The sequence below is a fragment of the Eretmochelys imbricata genome, chromosome 5 (assembly GCF_965152235.1).
Source record: "Eretmochelys imbricata isolate rEreImb1 chromosome 5, rEreImb1.hap1, whole genome shotgun sequence".
NCBI lineage: Eukaryota > Metazoa > Chordata > Testudines > Cheloniidae > Eretmochelys > Eretmochelys imbricata.
The window spans coordinates 30,144,254-30,168,903 of NC_135576.1; the positions used below are offsets into that span (position 1 = coordinate 30,144,254).

General features: G+C 41.6%; 1 protein-coding gene across 1 annotated transcript in view; it reads left to right on the plus strand.

The window, feature by feature from the left end:
• Positions 1 to 24,650, plus strand: part of ZNF131 (zinc finger protein 131) — a 40,654-nt gene that overhangs the window by 4,744 nt on the left and 11,260 nt on the right. The window contains exons 2-5 of the mRNA XM_077816804.1: positions 9,242 to 9,380; positions 10,376 to 10,477; positions 11,042 to 11,186; positions 14,985 to 15,673. Coding sequence (XP_077672930.1) covers positions 9,257 to 9,380; positions 10,376 to 10,477; positions 11,042 to 11,186; positions 14,985 to 15,673 — 1,060 coding nt within the window. The 5' untranslated portion in view covers positions 9,242 to 9,256. The remainder of the gene's footprint in view (positions 1 to 9,241; positions 9,381 to 10,375; positions 10,478 to 11,041; positions 11,187 to 14,984; positions 15,674 to 24,650) is intronic.

Here is a 24,650-nt window from a genome sequence, read left to right on the forward strand (position 1 = left end):
AGTTCCTTATCCACCTTTCAATTTTCATACTGATCCCCATCTTTTCCAATTTAGCTAATAATTCCCCATGTGGAACCATATCAAATGCCTTACTGAAATCGAGGTAAATTAGATCCACTGCGATTCCTTTGTCTAAAAAATCTGTTACCTTCTCAAAGAAGAAGATCAGGTCGGTTTGGCATGATCTACCTTTTGTAAAACCATGTTGTATTTTGTTCCAATTACCATTGACCTCAGTGTCCTTAATTTTTTTCCAAGACCTTGCATACTACAGATGTCAAACTAACAGGCCTGAGGTTACCCAGATCACTTTTTTTCCCTTTCTTAAAAATCGGAACTGTGTTAGCAATTCTTCAATCATACGGTACAACCCCTGAGTTTACAGATTCATTAAAAATTCTTGCTAATGGGCTTGCAATTTCATGTGCCAGTTCCTTTAATATTCTGGGATGAAGATTATCTGGGGCCCCCTGATTTAGTCCCATTAAGCTGTTCGAGTTTGGCTTCTGCCTCAGATGTGGTAATATCTATTTCCATATCCTCATTTCCATTGGTCATGCTACCATTATCCCTAAGATCATCATTAGCTTTATTAAAGATTGAGGCAAAGTATTTGTTTAGATATTGGGCCATGCCTAGATTATTCTTAACCTCCACTCCATCCTCAGTGTTTAGCGGTTCCACTTCTTCTTTCTTTGTTTACTTCTTATTTATATGGCTATAGAACTTTTTACTATTGGTTTTAATTCCCTTTGCAAGGTCCAACTCTACTTGACTTTTAGCCTTTCTCACTTTATCCCTACATGTTCTGACCTCAATAAGGTAGCTTTCTTTCCTGATCCCTCCCATCTTCCACTCCTTGTAGGCTTTCTCCTTTTTCTTAATCACCTCTCTGAGATGCTTGCTCATCCATCTTGGTCTACAACTCCTGCCTATAAATTTCTTCCCCTTTCTTGGGATGCAGGCTTCTGATAGTTTCTGCAGCTTTAACTTGAAGTAAATCCAGGCCTCCTCCGCCTTTAGATCCATACGTTCTTCAGTCCAATCCACTTCCCTAACTAATTTCCTTAATTTTTTAAAGTTAGCCCTTTTGAAATCAAAAACCTTAGTCACAGATCTGTTTTTGTTTATCCTTCCATTTAGTTTGAAATGAATTAACTCATGATTGCTCAAACCAAGGTTGTCCCCTATAACCATTTCTTCTATGAGGTCCTCACTACTCACCAAAACCAAATCTAAAATGGCATCCCCTCCTGTTGGTTCAGCAACTACGTGGTAAAGGAATCCATCAGCTATCGCATCTAGGAGAATCTGAGCCCTATTATTATTACTAGCACTTGTCCTCCAGTCTATATCTGGGAAGTTAAAGTCTCCCATGATCACACAATTCCCATTAGTATTTACTTCATTAAAAACATTTAAAGAGGTCTCCATCCATATCCAAATCAGATCTCAGTGGTCTTTAGCACACTCCAAGCACTGTCCCAGGGAAGGCTCTAGTAGCTTTCTTCCCCAATGTGATTTTTGCCCAGACAGACTCTTACCCATTCCATCACTTCTTATTTCTTTACAGTCTACCTCATCATTGATATACAATGCTACTCCGCCACCTTGCCTTTATTTCTCTTTCCTAAACAGCACCTTCAATACCTTCCTTCAATACCTGTACTCCTGTCATGACTACTATTCCACCATGTTTTTGTTATCCCTATAATATCTGGTTTCGCTTCCTGCACCAGTAGCTCTAGTTCCTCCATTTTGTTATCTAGGCCCCTCGCATTAGTGTACAAACATCTTAATTTTTGCTGTTTGGCTTCGCTCACATTCTTTACCTGATTAGGCACAGACATTCTAATGCCAGTATCACCTATTAGACTGGTATCTACACTACCCTTCCTCCTGATGTCCATTCTCCTATCCACGGCTGTATCCTTTCTTACTTGGTTTTCTTCTCTCTTGATGTTAAAATCCGGCGTGGAGATTACCTAGACATCTCCCAACCATCTCTCCCAAATTCCTAGTTTAAAGCTCTCTTAATCAGTTGTGCCAGTCTCCATCCTAGAAGTCTATTTCCCTCCCTACTCAGGTGAAGTCCATCCCAAGAGAACAGTCCTCTGTCCATGAATTCCTCCCAGTGGCCATACATCCCAAAGCCCTCCTTATAGCATCACGGCCTGAGCCATCTGTTGATCATCATAATCTTGTCACACCTTTGTTGCGGTTCTCTGGGAACAGGCAGAATCCCACAAGAGATCACTTGAACCTCGATTTCCTTAAGCGTCTTCCCCAGCCTGGCATAATCTCCCTTGATACGTTCCAGCGAGAATCTAGCCATATCATTTGTTCCCACATTAAGGACAATCAGTCGATTCTTTCCCGGTCCCGTTAGGATCCTCTTCAGCCTCGGGCCCACATCCCGTATCTTAGCACCCGGCAGACAGCACACCCTTCTGTTCTCTGGATCAGCTCTGGTTACAGGCCTGTCTGTTCTTCTCAGTAAGGAGTCCCTAGTCATGTAGGCCTGCCTTTTCCTGGTGATGGTGCGATTCTCTGGTCTATCCCCTGTTCCCTCTGGCTGCAAGTCCTCTCGATTCCTATTTTCCCTTGCAATCCTCTGCAACCCATCCTGTATCCTCCTGGGGCTCATATTTGGTGTTATCTCCATTGCCTCTTCCCCTCTTCCTATAGGACTAGCTGCTCTTTTCTTCCTTGCCCTCTCACCTTCAGTGACCACCTGCTGTGCCCCTTCTTCATTTTCCAACTCCTCAAACCTATTCCTGAACTCTTTCTCCTTCACTAGCTCGTCTTTTCCTTTGCCTGGTTCTCTTATTCACATGCTTCCACTTTCCTCACCCAGCAGTCTCCCTTCAGAGCTCTTTGGTCCTGCTTCCATCTGCAAGTCTGAGCTTTTCCCTTCAGCCTCTTCATGTCTTTGCTCCATCATCTGCTCGAACCCCCTTCTAAACTCAACCAGAGTTTCCACCTCCATCTCCAATCCTCGGATCTTTTCTTCTATCAGCTCTATCAGGCGGCACTTCATGCAGACGAAACTCTTTTCAGGTCCCCCCTCCAGGATCATGTACATGCCACAGCTTCCACATCCAGTCATCTTCATTGTGTCTTCCACTGCTTGGGTCACTACCACTGCTGCCTCTGTGTCTGTCATAGCCTTCTCACCTAAGTCCTGTTAGTCTGGGAAACACAGACCAAACCAAAACACTACCACCCACAGCAAAACAAACCCCCAACGAGCACCAAAACGCTGCCAGACCACCACACACTCCCTTCACTCACCTGTCTGTTCCTCTGCCTGGTTTTCCTCGTCTTCCCCCCCAAAACTCCCCAACAGAACTTCCACTCAAACTCCCCCGTTTACAGCTCTGTTTGCTGGGTCCTGTGCCGCTGCATTTGTTCCCATCACTGCATTTTTTTCAGTTTGTAAATCTCTGCCGACCTGCAACTATAAAGATAAAAAAAAAATACTAAATGCAAAAAAAATCCAAATGAGTTTTATAATAGTGATCTGATTCCATATGAGGAAAAGAACGTTGTCATTACTGTCCACTCAGGCCAAACATAAGGCATTACTCTTGTGTTCTCTGGAAGTAGTAAAATATGCACAGAAGTAAGGGAGCAATGGTGTTAAAAAGGGGTTATATTACCTGTTATCTGAGTACAGCAAAGGGACCATTTCTTATTCACTTATCAAGCTGTCAGCTTCCTCCTCCAATTGACCCATGATGCCAGCCTATATTGCCCACTTGCTAAATTTTCAAACAAGAATCGCTGTGCTTTCTCCGATGCTGCCCCTTACACTTGAAAGAGCTTCCCAGATCCGTGTGCAAAGTTACTCCATTGGCCTTCAAAACCCTCCTTAAGTCTCTCCTTTTCCATGATGCCTATGGGTGTGAGACCCATCTATCATGCTGACCAATATTGTTTCCTTCTGTTTCCCCATCTGTCTGCATCCATCTTTTGGCTCTTCTTTTAAACTTAGAGTGAATTCTTTGGAGCAGGAATTGTCTGTTCTGTTTGTACTGTACCTAGCACAATGAGGTCCTGATCCATGACTAGGGTTTCTAGTAGTAGTAGTAAATAATAATAATAATAATAATAATAAAAGTGTTTATAAATTTACAACAGCACATATATATTTGACTATACGTATTTACTTACGTTATTCTGAGGTGGATTTGAACTACCAGTTACTACAAAAGATCTTCAGTCCTACTACTTTGTGGTGAGATTTGATCAGATCATACAAGTTAAGCAGTAGGTACTTGTTTGGGAGACTTCCTAGGAAAACTTGGGTGGGGAAACAGAGTAGTTGATACTGATTTTGGAGTCCGTACACAACAACGTGCTTTGGAGTCAGTACTCAACACCATGCAGCTTTGTTGAGGAGATACTGCGCTGCTGGAGAGGCTTCTGGAGGTGATAGAGAAGAGTCATTAAAGATTCCATCATGTGTTTTGTAGCAGGAAGCACTGATATGCACCGTATATCAAATAGGCTAATTTAAATCTTTATTAGCTGCATATGCAGTGCAATGTATAAGGCCCAAGGAGACTCCTGGTAGTTTGACCTGCAAACTTCAAAGCCTTGTAGCGGCAGCCTCACTAATTGGAACTAATTTCAATTTCTGAGATAACAGAGAGAGTAAGGTGTAATCCCTGTGTAATATACACTGCTGCATTTTAATAAACAGTGAGAGGGAATCTTAAGCACTTGAGTCATAGAATTAGAGATGCAACTGCAGCTGGCAGGAAGACAGAGAGCTGCACCCTAAAACAGGGGTGGGCAAACTTTTTGGCCTGAGGGCCACATCGGGGTGTGAAACTGTATGGAGGGCCAGGTAGGGAAGGCTGTGCCTCCCCAAACAGCCTGGCCCCTGCCCCCATCCACCTCCTCCCACTTCCTGCCCCCGACTGTCCCCCTCAGAACCCCTGACACATCCAACCCCCCGGGACCCCACCCCCTATGCAACCGCTCCCTGTCCCGTGACTGCCCTCTGGAACCCCTTGCCCCTTATCCAACACACCCCAGCTCCCTGCTCCCTTACCATGCCACTCAGAGTGGCAGGAGCTCACAGCCACGCCGCCCGTGCTGCCCAGCAGTGCGGCGGGCCAGAGCGCGGGCGGCATGGCTACGGCGGAAGGGGGACAGCAGGGGAGGGGCCGGGGGCTAGCCTCCCTGACTGGGAGCTCAAGAGCCGGGCAGGACTGTCCCGCAGGCTGGATATGGCCCGCAGGCCGTAGTTTGCCCACCTCTGCCCTAGAATAATCTCCATTTACTACATAGACACCCCAAGCTGTATAGAAATAGGATATTTTTAGCACCATTACTTAGCTTTTATAGGTTCTCCATTGTCTCCTTTGAGTCTGGAAAATATTTGTGTCACAAAAACCACTGTCACAATTGGCACTAGTTGGCACCCTTACTGGCAGTGTCAGCAGTTTGTAAGGATTGAAGGGGCATGGAGAATGGACTAATCTCTTACTCTGAGAAGTAGTCTGCCTGATGTGAGGGGTAGCTTTCACTCCCACTATGCTTACTGGACATGTTCTTTGGATAAATCAATGGCTTTTGACTTCCAGGACTATCAACCTGACACCTCTCACATAAACTAAATTCACACTTTTTTCTTTTTTGTAATGTATGAGCTGAGTTTTGCTGATTATCTGTACTTCCTTTCACAGGAGTGGGGACAAAGAGCATAATTTTAGTTTTAGCTTTAGCTAGCATTTTAGCTGTATATTCCCACCCCTCTACCTTGGAAAAATGAATGATAATTTCACCCTGTCAGTTAATTCCATTTCTGTTAGACTATGATCTAACAAGAAAAACTGCTGTTTGGAGAATAAATATGGTATCTTTGGTGTCCTGCCAAAATTTCAGCTTTGATCATTAATTTTGTCTACCTCAATTCAATGTTTTCCCCTATTGGTACACTGAATACTTCATTTCGTATTCCAAAGTTTTGTTGTTTTGCTGTGTGCTTGTTATAGTGTCACTGTGCTTCAACTCGGAGGTAGCATTTCACTGGTATCATTTGGCATTTGGGATCTTTCAGGATAAAGGTCACTCTTATTAGTTTATCTAAATCTTTTCAGGATTCTGTCTGCTATGTTTTTGAGTTTACCTGTGAGACACACAATGATTTATGAAAGCCACAACAGACACATTGTTAATGAGGATTAGGAATAATCCAAGTCCTTTTTCCAAAATAATTTCAAAACATTGTATTACTTTATGATAAGTTAACGCTTGCTATCAAATGCATTTCAACCCATGGAAATAAATCCTTCATAAGGTGTGAGTGTGATCACCTGGCTTATGTAATTCACAGGAATTGGGGCACTCCTGACAACTCTGAGAACTAGTAATGGAAGTATGGAGCTTACTTGTCAGACTGATTCTTAACCGTTGAGGCTTGTACTGTTACTACATGGATGAGGAAAATGCAGCAATGAGGAAAAGTTTGGAAAAAGCAATTTCTGGAGGTTAAACTGCTTTTGAATATATGGAAGTTATAAGAGCTGGGATTTGGGGGGGGGTTTCCTTTGATTTTATATTAGCAGAATCCTTAGGGAATTTTACCTGTAATTCCAAGTTGCCTGTCTATTTATTATGTATCTTAGTTTCTACTTCTTATAGTAGACATAGTGATGGCAAACAGAAATAGATTTCTTTAAGCAAGCATTTTTATTTTTTCTGTTTGGTGAGTTGGACATATTCTAAATAGGACATTTTCCTTAAACAAACATACAAACAAACAAACAAACAACAACCCAAGGAGGGATCTGTTCTATGGAGAAATAGGATAGCAACAGCTTTCCACCAACTTGGCATCTGTAAAATCTAATCCTATGCCTAGAGACAAAATGTCTCCTTATCATAACAATAGAGTTTTTTCCCCAGGCTTCCACTCCACCTTTTTATTTCCACCCCACACCAATCCGACACAAGCATGTTAAATACTTCCTTCCCTCCAACAGCCACATATGAGGTCTTGTCTACACTTGAAATGCTACAGCACTTCAGTGTAGACACTACCTGTGTCAATGGGAGGGGTTGTCCTGTTGCAATAGTTCTCAAACTGGGGGTCATGACCCCTCAGGGGGTCACAAGGTTATTACATAGGGGATCACGAGCTGTCAGCGCCCAACCCCGCTTTGCCTCCAGCATTTATAATAGTGCTAAATATTTTAAATATGTATTTTATTTATAAGGGTGGGGGTCACACTCAGACGCTTGCTGTGTGAAAGAGCTCACTAATACAAAAGTTTGAGAACCTCTACAACAGGTAATCTGCCTCACCTAGAGGCATTAGCAGGTCAATAGGAAAAAAATTCCGTTGACCTAGTGCTGTCTACAAGGGGGGTTAGGTTGGCTTAACTCTGTAACTTGGGTATAAATTTTTTGCACCCCTAAGATGTGTAGCTGAGCTGACTCTATCTTCTTAGTGTAGACCTGAGAGTTAGCAAGCTTGTTAATGTCAGATGGATAGTAGTGGATCGGTTCAAGGGATCGGCTCATGTTCAAAGGAGGAGGCTCTCTGATTCTGGTTGAGGAAAACCAGGCAGTTAGATTAATTATGAAGACTTTGTTCTAATCTTTCATGGAACTCTGTGGATTTCCACTTCGTGCACCCACACCATACGCTTCTGTTACTGCAGCCACCATGATAATGCAGCTGGCAATGCATCTCTAATTTAATGTAAGATACTCTCTCTTCTGTTGTTCTCCCACGTGCTATTCCTCCACGTACTTAGTACCTAAGTACAGATTAATCACTAACTATAGATATGAAATTTCATGAAGGAAACATCTTTGATGTGACTATTGCCTGGCACCCTACCGCGAGCAGGAGAAAAGGTATAAAGATACATTCAACCCTTTCTTTGTCTGGAACCAATTGTTCTTTGAGCTAAATTAAGTTCACTCAAAAGACATTAAGCTCTTGCATTGTTCAGATTTACTTCCAAAGAAAGTTTGGGTCTGCAGCAGAGGGCTTGCTTTTCGACATCCTTCAGTAGTGGGAGTCTTCTTCTGAACTCCATTTTATACAGTTCCACAACTCAGAAGAGCCCTAGGTTAGGTGCAAAGTCTTATTCCAAATTTCTTCGCTGCTGTACCCCACAGAATACTTCTGCTTAAATAGAGCCTTAAGGGACTTAAGAAGGAGAGTCTCCTGTCAGATTCACCTGGTTGAATTGAGCACAAGGATTTTATACTTCTAACATATGAAGAGCTCCTATTGACCTCTGTGTGAGAGCCACACCCGTAGGGGGAATAGAACATCAGAGATGGGTACTGCCATGCAGATCTGAACTTAGGCAAAATTCTTCTTTATTTGAGTGAAATGCTTGCAGTTGTAATTATCTGGACTGTCTCTCCAAAGGTATTAACGCATACCCAGCAGATTAACATCCGTTGTCCATGTTTTTTCATGATTTTTTCTGGTGGTAATCTCTTAAAGTCAAAAACTTTCACAGCCCTCTTCCACTTACTATAAAAGTATCAGATAAACCTGTATGATTTATTTGTGTGTGTGTGTTTTGAGAGGTTGACAGCGACTAGTCGATCCTGAAGGGAAAGGTTGTGCGGGAACTAGGGGAGTAAGATTTTCTTTGCTTTAGATAGTAACAAAATTTTCGCTCCTTTGCAACTCCCCTGAACTCATAGGTGAAGAAACACTTCCTTGGTGGATACCTACTTCCTTCATTCCTCTACCTTCTTTAAACATCTTCTCTTCACTGAATAGAAAATTAACTTAATCTGTGAGAGTATTGAAGAGCCATTCTGTCATCAAATGGGTTAGCAGCGTTCCTCAAAGTAACCGTATCAAGATGCTGATATTATCTTGCCAAATTTTTGTTGAAATTGCAGTAATTAGTTATGTTTCCACCATTTCTGATTGCTTTGAGGGAGGCAAAATTCTTTCCAATTTATAGAATAAAGAAGTAGGCTTGCAAAAATTTTAGTCTCTGTCTATAATAAAGCCATGTTTCTTTTTCGTTTTACTCTAGCACCTCCTGTTAGCTAAATTGAGGTACACCTATTGTTGATCTAATTTAGTATAGTTATTAACAATCACATTACTCTATTTCATGGCCCTTTTTAAACGCTGAATTTAATTAAAGCATTATGCTAATTAGTTAATTTTTTTGTATGGCGTACTGAAGATGTTAAACATTGAGTACTGCAGTATTCTTACTTCATTAATAATCTTTTGTAGACTAGTCCATTCACTATGGAAGCTGAAGAAACGATGGAATGCATTCAAGAATTCCCAGAACATTATAAAGTTATTTTGGACAGACTGAATGAACAGCGTGAGCAGGATCAATTTACAGACATCACTCTGATTGTAGATGGTACGTACTGTCATACCAATTTAGCTGATACACAGATGCTTTGGAATTCTTCATTTTGATTGCCATAGGTCAGACAACTGAAAATAAAGAATCAATGTATTTTATTCTCAATCTGGGCAGAACACAAACTAATGTCTTCCAGTTTTATATAGAAGTACTACAAATTCCAAGAAGACTTTCATCCTGAATGATGTAGAAGATGGAACCTTTCCGTAATTTTCAGATGTTATGCTGAAATAGTCAGCAACATTAAATAATAGTGGTGTTTGTTTACTAGTGTTCACAGCAAAACAGAAATTCAAAATTGAATTTCTTAATGCTTTGTCTAAACCAGCTTAGGCAAGAAGACTTACGCTCACCATCAGCAGATGTAGACAGAACGGGGGAAATAGCAAAGCTCTTGTGACCTCATTTCCCTTCTTAAAAAGGACAGTCTGCTTGAACTCAGTTCTTTTCCTGTCCCTACCAGGTGGAGATAATTCTCTGTTACCAAAGAACAAAGACTTCTTTGTTTTGTTTTTCTACCATCTTTCTTTTGGTGAATTCCCTGCCTATAGCCCAGTCCTTTTCTATTGGGATTAGGGCTTTATAGTGAAGTATTCAGTTTAGGGTTTTTTCCTTGTCCCCCCACCCCCCACACCCCTTTTTCACTCACCTGAGCACTCTGAAGGGAGGAGACTGCCTAGCTTTGGTGTGTTTGGACTCTTAGTTACCAAGCAAAAATGGTCCCACATGTAAACCGTCCTTTGGTTTTGATGTATCCTAATACTCATCATTCATACCTACATATTCTGGTAATTGGAACCAGAAGTGAAGGCCCAGGAAAATGTCTGCAGTAGCATGCTATGCAACAAAGGGCAGGCTCAGATTGCACTCTGCTACAATGTCTTCATGTACTGAATTCTATAGCTTCCTTTATTCTGAACCCATTAGCATCTAGCATGAGCAAGTGTATGTTGACTTAAAACATTTGATTTTTATCTCTTTCCTTTTAGGTCACCATTTCAAAGCTCATAAGGCTGTCCTTGCTGCCTGCAGCCAGTTCTTCTACAAATTCTTCCAAGATTTCACTCAGGAGCCGTTGGTAGAGATAGAAGGTAACCTGTTGATATGACTTGTATGACCAAAATACTTATATTTCTGTAATGTTAGTGATACAGATTGATATGCGGGCTTTAGTGGTACTAATCTCCTTGTCAAGACCTAGCTCCATGGTGGTTGTGAGGTAGCTAATGCCACCAGAAGGCAGCTTCTTTCAAAGATAACATCTGAAGGAACAATTTTGAGTAGAGGCTTTTTTCAGTGGCAGTAGAAACACGATGGAGACTGCTGTCTCTCTAAACTTCAGTACTAGCCACTTTAGCAGAAGGGGACTAGCAGCCTTTCCAGTGATAAAGATGATATGTTTTATATTATGGGACACATAGTTCTACTATTAAAACATGGCACAAACCTGAAGAAGCTGCATGCAGCAGTAGACTTTCTAAAGCCTATGAGAACATCTCATGAAGGTGATCTGCAAAAGCCAATAAGCAGGACATTGTGAACAAAAATCTAAATGGTGAAAGATTTGTAAGCAAAATTTACTACTTATACTTGTAAAATGTAACAACTAAAATCTGAAGAATTGCAAAAAAAAATGTATATTTTCTTCTAAACAGGTGTAAGTAATATGGCATTTCGACACTTAATTGAGTTCACCTACACAGCAAAATTAATGGTCCAAGGTGAAGAAGAAGCAAATGATGTTTGGAAAGCAGCTGAGTATCTACAGATGTTAGAAGCCATTAAAGCACTTGAAATTAGGTAAGCATGCAGATTTTTCATTCATCTTCTAGAAACATGGAATACATTATCTGAGGAAGATTCTTGCCAGGCTTGGTTGTCAATATTGTGCGGAGCTGTTTCTTCTCCTCCTGGAACCTGAGTAGAAGCTGTAGAGTCCTCATCCACTTCTTCTTCCCAAAGTCTGTAGTCTCCTCCAATGACGGTGGGATGGAAACCATAAAGGGTAAAATTGAGCCTCAAACTCTGTGTGCTGGAACTTTGTGTCAGGGGACATGGCTTGCAAGCCTGAGCAGATGTGAGAAAAACAGAGCACAACCCTTGGGTGCCTTTCCCTTCTCACTGCTCTCGGGAGGACCTTCTCTGCCTTCCCATTCTTTGAGTTCTGCTGTAATCTTCCCTTTAGCTATGCAGTTTCTCTCTCCTTATGAGAAGGAAGCCCATGACAGCCACCCCTACTTCCCATTCTGGAATTCACACAGGAGTTTCTGCAAGCTTGAGGAACATGAAGGGAAGCTGCTGTTTCCTTCCTATCCCCTCAAAAGGGCCTTTTCCTCACCAGATAACATGTTCCTTAACATTCAGCATAGTGGAGAGCAGACATAGGCCTATAGTACTTACAGTAGTAGTATAGACTTACTGTATTACTTTGCTTTATTTAAAAAAAAAAAAAAAAAAAGCTTGGTGACACTGCAGACTAGAAGCAGGGTTTTCAATATCAATATTTATTTTAAAATATTTGCCCTATGCTTAAACTTTGCTGCCAATAAATATAGGGGAAAAGTATGGTCTTGTGGTAGTAGCAGGGACTGGAATCAAGACTGCACAACTTCATTCTTGGATTGAAAAGACATGATGAGGATAAAAATACACATTTAAAAAAAGGGCAAAAAAGTTACTTATTGCAAATAGCTGCCGAGTTTATTCACACTGAAAAAAGTATAAAGCTAATATGATTACAGTAAAACCTCAGAGTTATGAACACCATAGTTGTGAACTGACCAGTCAACTGCACACCTCATTTGGAACCAGAAGTATGCAATCAGGCAGCAGCAGAGACCAAAAAAAAAAAAAAGCAAATACAGTACAGTACTGTGTTAAGCGTAAACTAATAAAGGGAAAGTAGCATTTTTGTTCTGCATAGTAAAGTTTCAATGCTGTATTAAGTCAATGGTCAGTTGTAAACTTTTGAAAGAACAACCAGAACATTCTGTTCAGTTACAAACATTTCAGAGTTATGAACAACCTCCATTCCCAAGATGTTTGTCACTCTGAGGTTCTACTGTATTTACAGTTCCTTTACTTATTACAATTCTCTCAGCTTGGAAAATGGAGAGAGTACAGTTTTATTTAAGGCCAGTTTCAGGATCGAAGGTACTAATGTAATGTTACAATGATTTGGGTTGCTAAAGTTGCAAGGAAATAACTATTTGCTTTAAAAAACAAAAAACTTGTTTAGTAGTTTTTCGAAATATTTTAATTAATCTTGGATTTAGTTTCTCCAAAAATAAGCTTTTTACAACATTTTGGAGCTAAATTTAACTGGACAGTGTCCATTTAGTTTAGCTGTTTACCCATCTCTAAACAAGATGTTGAGGCAAAAAGTATATAATGCTACTAAAGAAGGGCAGAATTTTTCAGACGAAATTTTTTTCGCTGAAAAATATAGATAAGGGATCGATTTAAAAAATTTTGAAAAATCGTATACATTTTGGCAAATTGTTCCAGCTAAAATAAAAAAAAAAATTGGGACTGTTGAAACAAACCATTTCAACATCAAAAAGGAACATTTTGAGATTTCAGGCTACATTCACAGGGGGATTTAGGCCTATTGATGGAAGTGACATTGTACTCCTTATGCCATATATTCATTGGAGCAGGGATGGAACATGGATATTCCCCCTCCTCCCAGGTGAATGCCCTAACCACAGGGCTGTTGGTTATAAGGACACCACCACCATCTCCTCCTCTGTTTTTTGAATTCCTTTGCATTTTATTAAAAAGGCCCAAAACAAAATGTTTCTGACTTCCAATTCAATGAAAATTCTGAAAACATTTTAGTTTTCATTCAACCTGAACTGATTTTTTTTCCTGAATTTTCAGAATTGCCAAAAATCCATTATTCGTACAGTTCTAAATGTTACTATGAGCTAAACTCCTTTGGCTCAAATGGGAGGGGATTGTGGAGAGGGGATGCACAGTGAGTTCCTTACCTCACAGATCTGCTAGAACCTGCATTTATTGAACTTCAGGTCATACTAAGAAGCTCCTATTTTCTCAGGCATTTCTAAGATATTGTTTTCAATTTTATATGGATTTTATTAGTTAAATGTTATATCAAATGAAGTGCATTTAGATTCTCAAATGAAATACGCTATATAAATGCATCATATTATGGTTTATGCCCTCATTAACATTTTATATAAAGGGGGAAGGGATAGATTGGCCTTCGCTCTTCACTACTCTGTAAGAGAGCTGTATACTCTTCCTTATCCTGGCTTCTTACTCGCAGGCTGGGCTGCCAGGAACTAGGATTGTGGTAAGGAAGTACCACTTTAACTCTCCACCATGCCAGCACTTACCCTATGTTATCCTTCTGTGGACTTGGAACCAGGACATAACCCCTCTCCTCCCGCCGCAACCAAAATAGTTGAATCGGTATGCAACTGAGTGTGGACCAATCCTAGACACACACAAATCTCACCCAGTTCCTATTTTGAGAACTAAAGTCCTTGAGCTGGCCCTTTGCATAGGGGTGAATTTCACATTTTGTGCTGGAAGGCTTCAGTGCTTCGGTATAGTACGATGGGTTTTGCACTACAGGCCTTGAAAACCAAATCCCACCACCACCATCTCCTGCTTGGTCCTTTTGGCTTCTCCACGTGTGTTCGTCTACAGCAGCCTGATGTTCCTGGGATCCAACACCTTTACTCATGGCCCTGGACTGAGCGGGGTGTAGTTTTCACAAACATCTTACCAGTTGCAGTGTTTTCTTCTCCTTTGGGACAGAATGCATGAAATACGCGCACAACAGTAGTTCTCGTTAAAAGGTGACTTATTAAAATAGAGAGAAAAGTGGAATTACAGTGTTTGCTCAATATCTCTAGATTTACACTTCATATAACCTAAACTAGATAAGGCATTCTCAGCTCAGTTACAGAGGAGATGGACAATCTTTTATGTTTAAGACAGTTCTCTTCTCTTACCACTCTGTCAGAGACTCAACCCCACGTTGTCTCCAAAGACAGACAGAGTGAGTTCCCTCTCCTCACCTCTTTTTCACATATGTGGTCCTGGGGTTGGTTCATTGCCATATCATGTGAGGTGGTCACCTTTTTTCCATTTCCCCCATTGGAGTTTCTCTCCACTGAAACCTCAAGTGCAGCATTTTCCAAGGTCTCTGAATTTCTGTCTAACCAGTGAGGCTGGTTGGTTTTTGGTGGGCCTGTCCATTCATTGTTCTTGCAGATAGGTATTAGATCAGTCCAGAGTGGGTGGAATATTTAAAATCTAAAACAAAACTTTGGTCATCTCACTTAGTTATAAAATAGGGGCGGCGGTCCAGATTCTCCATCCCAGGCCACACTCCATTAGCCCTGATGGTTCAGCAGTAAAGAGTATGGATTAAGGATTAATGCATTCCTGAATCTACAGTGTAACCATCTGCATGGTATTTCAGAACATGCATTCTCTTCAAACACTTTATTACTGATTTATTACCTATTTTGAATGATCTCATGTGTAAATTCAGTATATTGCAGGAATTATTATGTAGGTGGTTTTGGATCCTTACAATGTTCTATTACACACACTTTACAGGAACAAAGAAAATTCGGCACCACTAGAATCAAATAAAACACAAGGTAAAAACAAAACCAAAAAGAGGAAGATAGCCGAAACCTCCAATGTCATCACAGAAACATTGCCATCTGCAGAATCAGAGCCTGTTGAAATTGAGGTGGAGATTGCTGAAGGGACAATTGAAGTGGAAGATGATAGCATTGAAACCCTGGAAGAAGTAGCTTCTGCAGAACAGTCCATAAAGTATATACAGACTACGGATACGTCAGACGAGTCTGCTTTGGCTCTTTTGGCAGATATCACCAGCAAGTACCGTCAGGGGGAAAGAAAATGCGAGATCCAAGAAGAAGGTGACAATGCAACTGATCCTACATGCAAACAGGTAGAAGGTATTGAAATTGTGGAACTTCAGCTGTCACACATGAACAATTTATTCCACTGTGAGAAATGTAACCGTTCGTTTAAATTGTTTTACCATTTTAAGGAACACATGAAAACACACTCCACTGAGAGTTACAAATGTGACATATGCAATAAAAGGTACCTTCGAGAGAGTGCCTTGAAACAGCACCTCACCTGTTACCACCTTGATGAAGGTGGAGCCAGCAAGAAGCAAAGACCTGGCAAAAAAATACACGTATGCCAGTACTGTGATAAACAGTTTGACCACTTTGGACATTTTAAAGAGCACCTTCGGAAACACACAGGTAACGTTTCTGTATTTCAAGTATACATCTGTTCCTTTGGTTTTGTGTTTGCCTGTTTTGTGGGACTGGGGGAAATAAGAGGGGAGAGTGTGCAAGATTTGTTGCAAATATTTTTCTAAAGCTGTATAGTAGTGGTTCCCAAACTTGTTCCGGCACTTGTGCAGGGAAAGCCCCTGGCGGGCCGGGCCGGTTTGTTTACTTGCCGCAACCGCAGGTTCGGCCGATTGTGGCTCCCAGTGGCCGTGGTTCGCTGCTCCAGGCCAATGGGAGCCGCTAGAAGCGACAGCCAGTACGTCCTTCGCCCCACACTGCTTCCAGCGGCTCCCATTGGCCTGGAACAGCGAATCGCAGCCACTGGGAGCTGCCTTTGGCCGAACCTGCAGACACGGCAGGTAAACAAACCGGCCCGGCCCGCCAGGGGCTTTTCCTGCACAAGCAGTGGAACAAGCTTGGGAACAACTGCTGTATAGAATCGTGAGACTGAAGAAAGCTAGAAATGCTGGGCTTCCACTATGACAAAATGTGAACAATTTATTTACATAGCAGTGAATGTAGATCTTAATGAATGCAACTTACTTAAAATACTGACTCACGAATTTCACTTAGCCACCTACTGAAAAAAAGCCTACTAAAGAAATACATGTGTTTTTAAATTTAGTATATTGTATTTGTTTCAAAAAACAACATACAAAGAGTGACACTCATCTGAAAAACAAGTATCCAATTCAGGAATAAACTTGTGGAACCAAATTAACTTCCAGTTCGTCAAACAAAGTGATATTCAGTAGAAAATTCATCTGAAAAAAATACGTCCACTAAGCAAACCTACCACACTCTATCATAAACCAGCAGAAAATTCTTAAACAAATGCCTATTAATGTAGTAGTTTGGGTAAGCAAGTTATGCAAATATAGGCAACATACAGTAGAAAATTAACTCTTTTGATACTTAGTATGTGATTACTTAACCCAGTGGAGTTACACTGATTTTAAAAAACCCCTATGTGACTGAGATCAGAATAAACAACGAGGAGTCCTTGTGGCACCTTAGAGACTAACAAATTTATTTGGGCATAAGCTTTCGTGGGCTAAAACCCACTTCATCAGAGCTTGTGCCCAAATATATTTGTTAGTCTCTAAGGTGCCACAAAGACTCCTCATGGTTTTTGCTGATACAGACTAACACGGCTACCACTCTGAAACCTGAGATCAGAATGTTGCTTTTAGACTACAGTGGATCATTACAGGAGGTAACTTTTGCTTTTTAAATTACACTGCTTCATTTTTCCTCTCCTTATACAGAGATCGTTAAGTGCCTCTACCATGCTCTCTGTGGTCCTGCTGTAAAAAGAGTTACATTTTTATTACTTTACCATATTTGCAGTATTAAGCACCATACAAATACTTTATTAGCCCTGAGAACATGTGACAGTTCGCATGGGCCCTGGTCCTTCAAACACTTAAGCATATTTGTCACTTTACCTAAGTGAGTAGTCCAGTAACACGTTAGTGAGTAGATGTGGGGTAGCAGCACAGGTCTTCCAAGGCTACTATGCTAGGTTCTGAACTAAAACTTCTTTGCACCCATATGTGAGTTTCTTGGCCACGGGAGCAGTGGCCCAGCTCCTGTCTACTCACAACTAATGTAGAAAGGTTTTGGAAAAACCTCTTCCTTGTCCAAGCAGTATAGAGAGGGCTTCCGTTGCATGCTCCATCTACACCCTTTTTGCCTCCACCCACTGCTGAGCAGAGACGTCAGTGGGCTTGTGTAGGTCCCTGTGTAGTGTGGTAGATTTCATCCATTATGACCAAGCTATGTATAAACTTATTATAGGTTTCTCTCTTAGAAAATGTTCATGACAGCTTTAAGGACAATATTTGGTCAGATTGCCAAAGTAGCTGGTATGTCGTTACGCCTAGTTTGGTGTTCCAACAAAAGGGCTTAGTTTAAGGCCATTATATTGCAAGTATGTAGAAGGCAATTCCCATTTATTAATTGCTGCCATATCTTTTTGAATTGTTTCACATTAATGAAATAATTATTAGAAGGAAAGCAAAATTGGAATGTAAAAAAGAGGCAAACAAAGTAAAAGTAGTTAAAACCTTTATGTACGTTGGGCTCAACTGGATAGAGCACTCCACTATTATTGTTCATTGAGATCAGTGAAAAGACTCCCATTGATTTCAGTCATCTTTGGATCAGGCCTAGTATTTGGAGAGTACAGTGTAGCACACAGTGTAAAAACTGAATTTGAAGCAGAAGATGTAATTTTCTCCCCAAGTATTTAACACTAATAATGTTGTGCATTAACAGTGACAAGATAAATGCATACGTAATCAAGTGACAAATTGACTTCAGTTGTTACAAATTAACAAATTTCCAATTAGTACTAATAACTGCATACAACTTAATAATAGAAAAAGCTTTTCCTTTCTAGCTAAAGTTATAAGGCCAGCCATCAGCTGTCTTTGTCATAAGCTTCTAGAATGTGCTCTGTGTCTCTAAACCTAAATTGTTTTTGTTCAGATTAATCCTGTGAAGTACTAACTTCCAAAATTGTCATCGTAACTTACCAGACCAGGAAAAAGAATCCACTCACTCATCTCCTCTTTTATCATGATTTCTGATAATAAAGAGAAAACAATGAAATTTCAGTTGCCCATCATAAATTGCAATGGAATAGAATTTTACTGAGCTAAATTAAAGCAATAGATGTATGTATAGTCGGGCTAGTTTGGTATTACTCAGAATAAGAACAGTAGTTATTTATTTGGATGAAAAAATATAGCGCTTGTAACTAAGAGCAATTAACTCACTGTATTTGACTAAGCATGATCTTGCGGCAAAACATTGGGGTCAGCTAACAAAAGGAGGGACTGAACACCTACAAGTCTTACTGCCTTTACTGGGAATTATGGATGCTCAATGTCTCTCAGCATTGGGGTCTTTCTGAATTTTTAACAAAATAAAATTGGTGGGCGTCTCTAAATTATTTTATCACTTGATTAACAAATGATATTACATTCAGTGCATCTGACTATTTAACTAAGATTGAAAGAACTTTTTGGAGTTATTTTTTTTTTTAGGACCTAGACTATTTGAAAAAACTAAAAGAAATTTTTAAACGAGCCTCTTCATATCCTATATCTATGTACAATAGCCTTCTAAAGGATTTTTATATATAAAACACTCCATAATTTCTAATGCTAATAATTGGGTAGGGCAAAAAAGTTAATGCACAAAATTGGGGAGGAAAGAAAGATAATGCACAAAAATAGGAAATGAGATTCAGAGAAGCTTTATAAACTTCTAATCATGGTGAAAATATTAAAGGCAAAAAATAGGTCCTGGAGAAGTACCAGAAGCTGACTTATTTTGCTTGCTCTGTGGCAGTGGTGGGCAACGTGCGGCCCATGGGCCGCACACAGGGCAATCGGTAATCCGCTGACATGCCGCGAGGGTTTACATTGACCATCCACAGGCACGGCCGTCTGTAGCTCCCAGTGGCCACGGTTCGCCGTTCTTGGCCAATGGAAGTTGTGGGAAGCGGCGGCCAGCACGTCCCTGCAGCCCGCACAGCTTCCCGCATCTCCCATTGGCCGGGAGCAGGGAGCTGCAGGTGGCCATGCCTGTGGATGGTCAATGTAAACAGTGTCCTGTGGTTTTACCCTGACAGACCGCAGGTTGCCCACCACTGCTCTTTGGGGAAATAGATCATATTCAGGGAAAGCTGGTGGAGAGAGCTAATGATACTGTAACAAAAGTTAGACTTATTGAAGTACAATAATCAATTTCTGTTTCTACTTCAGTAGGGAATCTATATAGTAGTCATAGTTCACAAGGAGTACTCTGTCAAACCTGGGTAAGATTGTCCATAAAAGCATGTGGGGAAAACTGACATTTTGTGAAAACTTCAATTAATATTCCTAGAAACTCTACTTTATAAATAGTGTCAGGTATGTTTATGAGAAGTCCGAAATAACTGGGTTTACTAATAACTTTCCACTATCTAGACGTTATTTAAATATTAGTGTAGTAACTTATTGGTTAAAGATGCATTCCTTTGTATTTTGTAATCTTAAACAAAAAGTCAATGTGTATAGCTACTTGCTTGGTTCAGTTTCGTCTTGGTGATGGACAAATATCAAGTGCTGACTGAAATCTATCGGCTGTCTTTGAATGAGAGCTGATTTGCTAAAGCTCAGTCTGGATATGACTGAAGTATGCTTGTGTGTTGGTTGAAGGAATAGAAAGAAATGACAGACAGTCATGTTTACGGAAGTCTGGCCACTGTTTTTGTTACTGAGATTTTCAGCCCTGGGGATCGTGTTGACTCCTTGACTGTACTTGGAGCTCCCGGTAGCAGCAATGAGCAAGAGCACTGTTCTAGTTTCACATGACAAGCAGGTTGTAAACTTTTTAGGGGGGTGAGGGGGCATCAGACTTTGCCACAGTTGTCCATGATGTTGTCATCTTGAGATTATTACTGCAATGTGCTGTACATAAGAATATACCTGAAGACTGTTAAAGAACTTCCCAGCTATAATAGAATGAGACTGCCCACTTATTGAGCAGTGGTTTGCTCCGGACACACGTGTAAATGAGTCCTGGATTCAGATTGGATTACTGATGAAGTTTAAAGTGTGGGTTTGGCCTGATTTGATTTTGGTCTTGGTCTCCACTCTGGGACTTACTCTCCTTTCCCACATACGCTCCTGACATTGCTTCCGCAAAGCCCAGAATTGTTGACCTGCAAGATTGATGGCAATTTGCTGCCAGGAAACTGCAGTGGAGCAGAGGTCTCCCAGTGCAGTCTTGGCACAGGGCCAAGGCATAAGTTATCGCTGACCCCCAACACATCCCCTACAATACATATAGCTCTTTGGGCTGAGGATGAATAATGTGCAGATTGTTGGGGTCAGTTCCTTGTTTCTCTGGGGTTTCCAATCCCCCTGCATAAGAGACTATTTGGGCTAAAATTCATGTGCCCAACTCTTTGTGTCTACTGCCATTCTTGTCTAAATATTAGAGATCCTGGGATTTGGATTGTATGTTGATGGTGAATAGATTCCAACAGTTCCTTTGAATTTTCTATGCTCATTAACATTTTACTCTTTAATATTTCACTATTTTTACTTAACGTTTTCCTTCTGATTATTATTCTATTTTACTGTGGTTCTCAATCCCATTTTCAAAAGTGAGTTAGGCACTCACTGGGACTTGCACGCCTAAGTCACGTAAGCACTTTTGAAAATTTTTGCTGAGTGACTGACGGCCATTTAAATTTGAGTCCTAACTAGAATAACTACAAGTGCTGTTGTACGTGTCAATGTCTTATCCTCTTTGGAATTTTACTGAACAATTTGCTTCAGATATTATAGAATCATAGAAATGTAGGGCTGGCAAGGACCTGTGAGGATATCTAGTTCAGGGGTTCTCTCACAAATTTTTTGGCAGCCCCAGAGTGTGGTGACCAACTCCTGCTGGCGGCTGCGCTGACAATTTTTCCTAAAATACTTAATTAACTTTATGTGGATATTTATTTGTTATTCCTATACATATCCAAATCATTGTAATTTATTTATGTATGGTGGTTGTTTTTTTGAAGACTCAATAATAACAACAATGTGCAGTTTAGCCTCTGAGTGCAACCCCCCCATATAAATTAAAAACACTTTTTAATATATATTTAACACCATTATAAATGCTGGAGGCAAAGCGGGGTTTGGGGTGGAGGCAGACAGCTCGCGACCCCCCCATATAATAACCTCGTGACCCCCCTGAGGGGTGCCGACCCCCAGTTTGAGAACCCCTGCTCTATTCTTTCCTGGATCTAAACAGAATAGAAACATAAATAAGGTGCTTTGTCTTTTTTGTTGTTTTCTGTTGCCTTTTTTGGTTGCTTATTATTTTTAGACTTGCTAGCTAGTAAGTCCGCTGCTGTGAAAAATGATATTAACAAACATACAAATCTAACTTTTTCACAGCAGACTTACTCAGCCATGGCAAGCCCGGGGAGAAATTAAGCCCTGGATCAGGAGGTGGATAGGGAGGCATTGGGGGCCAGGGCAATGGAGGGATGGATGGGAGGACGGGGGACGCAGCAGGTGCCTGGGGTAATGGAGGGGTGAGCCCTTGGCAAGCACCTGCTGCCATGGGGCTGGGGTTGAACCCGAAGCCCCGTGGCCAGATCCTGGGGCCCGATCCCGAAGCCCTGCAACTAGATTCAGGGCCAAGCCTGAAGCCCTGTGACTGGATCCCAGGGCTGGGGCCGAGCCCGAAGCCCTGCTATCAGGAGACAGAGCCTGCCACCACATGGCTGAAACCCGGGGACAGAGAAGACAGCAGGGGCCAGATCAGATGGGGGAGGGGAGGTGAGCTCAGGGTTTGAGCCCATTGCCAAGGCGAAGGATGGAACCTGAAACCCCACAGATGGAATCTGGGGCCTGCAGCAGAGTCAGAGGCCTCTGGCCAGAGCCCAAAGCCCCAAGGATGAAGGATGCTCCTAGGAAGATGAGGAACTCGCCATCTGCCTGCTCCTCCAGAGCTTGTGTCTCCGGGGGGTGGGGAGCAGGGCCCAAAGCCCTGCTGGCAGCCCTGAGGGAGGGGCCACTGCTTTTCCTCCACCCCCCAATCATCACTCAGGAGGCTGTGGCCACAAGAAAAGTTGCTGGTGGACACATGCAGTGGCCATATTTGAGAAGCATTCTAGTTTGGGGGTGGCCAACCTAGGAGAAGGAGCCAGAATTTACCAGTGTACATTACCAAAGAGCCACAGTAATACATCAGCAGCCCCCCATCAGCTCCCCCACCCCTGCTCTGAGAACCTCCCACCCACCAGCAGCCCCGCCGATCAGTGCCTCCCCATCCCTCCCGGATCAACTGTTTCATGGCGTGCAGGAGGCTGGGGTGGAGGGGAGCGAGGGCACGGCAGGCTCAGGGGAGGGGACGGGAAGGGGTGGCGTGGGGGCAGGGCCTGTGGCAGAGCCAGGGGTTGAGCAGTGAGCACCCCCGGCACGTTGGAAAGTTGGCGCCCGTAGCTCCAGCGTCGTTGCCTATACAGGTTTCAGAGCAGCAGCCGTGTTAGTCTGTATCCGCAACAAGAAAAGGAGGACTCGTGCCACCTTAGAGACTAACCCATTTATCTGAGCATGAGCTTTCGTGAGCTACAGCTCATCCGATGAAGTGAGCTGTAGCTCACGAAAGCTTATGCTCAAATGAATTGGTTAGTCTCTAAGGTGCCACAAGTACTCCTTTTCTTGTTGCCTATACAGGGAACCACATATTAACTTCTGAAGAGCCGCATGTGGCTCCGGAGCCACAGGTTGGCCACCCCTGCTCTAGTTCATCCTCCAGCACTGAGGCAGGACCAAGTAAACCTAAACCTTCCTCAATAGGTGTTCGCCTAACCTGTTCTTAAAAACTTCCAATGACAAAGATTCCACAACCTTCCTTGGAAGTCTATTCCAGAATTTAACTATCCTTGTAGTTAGAAATTTTTTTCCTAATATCTATCCTAAATTTCCCTTGCTTCAGATAAATCCCATTACTTCTCCAGGTCCACTAAAGATAGAACAAGAACAATTGATCGCTGTCCTCTATATCAGTGTTTCTCAATGACTAGTCTGTGGGCTGGCACCGGTCCCTGAGATTTCCCTGACACAGTTTAGGAAGGCAACAAGCCAGTGCTTGGTATCAAAAAGGTTGAGAGAGACTGCTCTGTGGAACAGCTGTCAACTTATTTGAAGACTATTATCAGGTTCTCAGTCTTCTTTTCTCAAGTCTAAACATGCTCAGTTATTTTAGCCTTTCCTCATAGGTCAGGTTTTCTAAACCTTTTGTCATTTTTGTTGCTCTCCTCTGGGTTCTCTCCAATTGGTCCATATCTTTCCCAGAGGGTGTTGCTCAGAACTGGACACACTACTCTAGCTGAGGCCTCAGTGGTGCTGAGTGGAGTAGAACAATTACTTCCCATGTCTTAGGTACGACTCTCCTATTAATACACCCCAGAATGATGATATTCTTCACAACTGCATCACGTTGTTGGCTCATATTCAATTTGTATGCACCATAAACCCCAGGTCCTTTTTAGCAGTACTGCTGCTAATGAATTATTCCCCAATTTGTATTTGTGCATTTGATTTTTCCTTCCAAGTGCAATAATATGCACTCCCCTTTGTTGATTTCATACCAATTCTCTATTTGTCAGGGTCGTTTTGAATTCTAATTCCATTCTCCAAAGTGCTAGCAACCCCACCATTCTCCAAAGTGCTAGCAACCCCTCTCAGCTTGGTGTCATCTGTAGATTTTATAAACATACTCTCCCCACCATTATCTAACTCATGAATGAAAATACTGAATAGTCCCACTCCTAGGATATAGACTCCTGCATGACCCCACTAGATACATCCTTCCAGTTTGACAGTGAATCATTGAAAACTAGACTTTGTCAGCAAGTGTCATGGGTGGATTATCTCTTGAATTTCAGAAAATACCTTCTTATTTTAATTTTAAAACGTTCCACTTTTTAACTTCATTTCATGCATATAATTTCATTTCTGTATGATGAGAGAGACAAATAGGAATTCCTGATTTTTACTTTCATTGAGACTGATGTTCTTTTTGTACCTCAATCCTAGCTTCTGTAATTTTTTTTATCCTTTTCATGCTGAATAAAACAGCCATCTTTTGAATCTCTCCTGCTGTGCAAGTCTCTAATCATGTTTTTATTCACTGCTTCTCACTGGACTTTTTTTCTGCTGTATCTGGTTGGAAATGAGCTGACCAAACTGTATGTAGCATTGAAGGTTAGGATGACCCATTGTGGAATTTGTTGCTCTTGTTGTTTTCTCCCCCTCCGCCCCCCAAATGGTCTCTGCTGCCTTCTCAGTGTATCTTATGGTCTTATTTTCTGATTATCGCTGCATGTTGAGAGATGTCACTCAGTGAACTGCCCATGACAGCAGCTATATCTCTT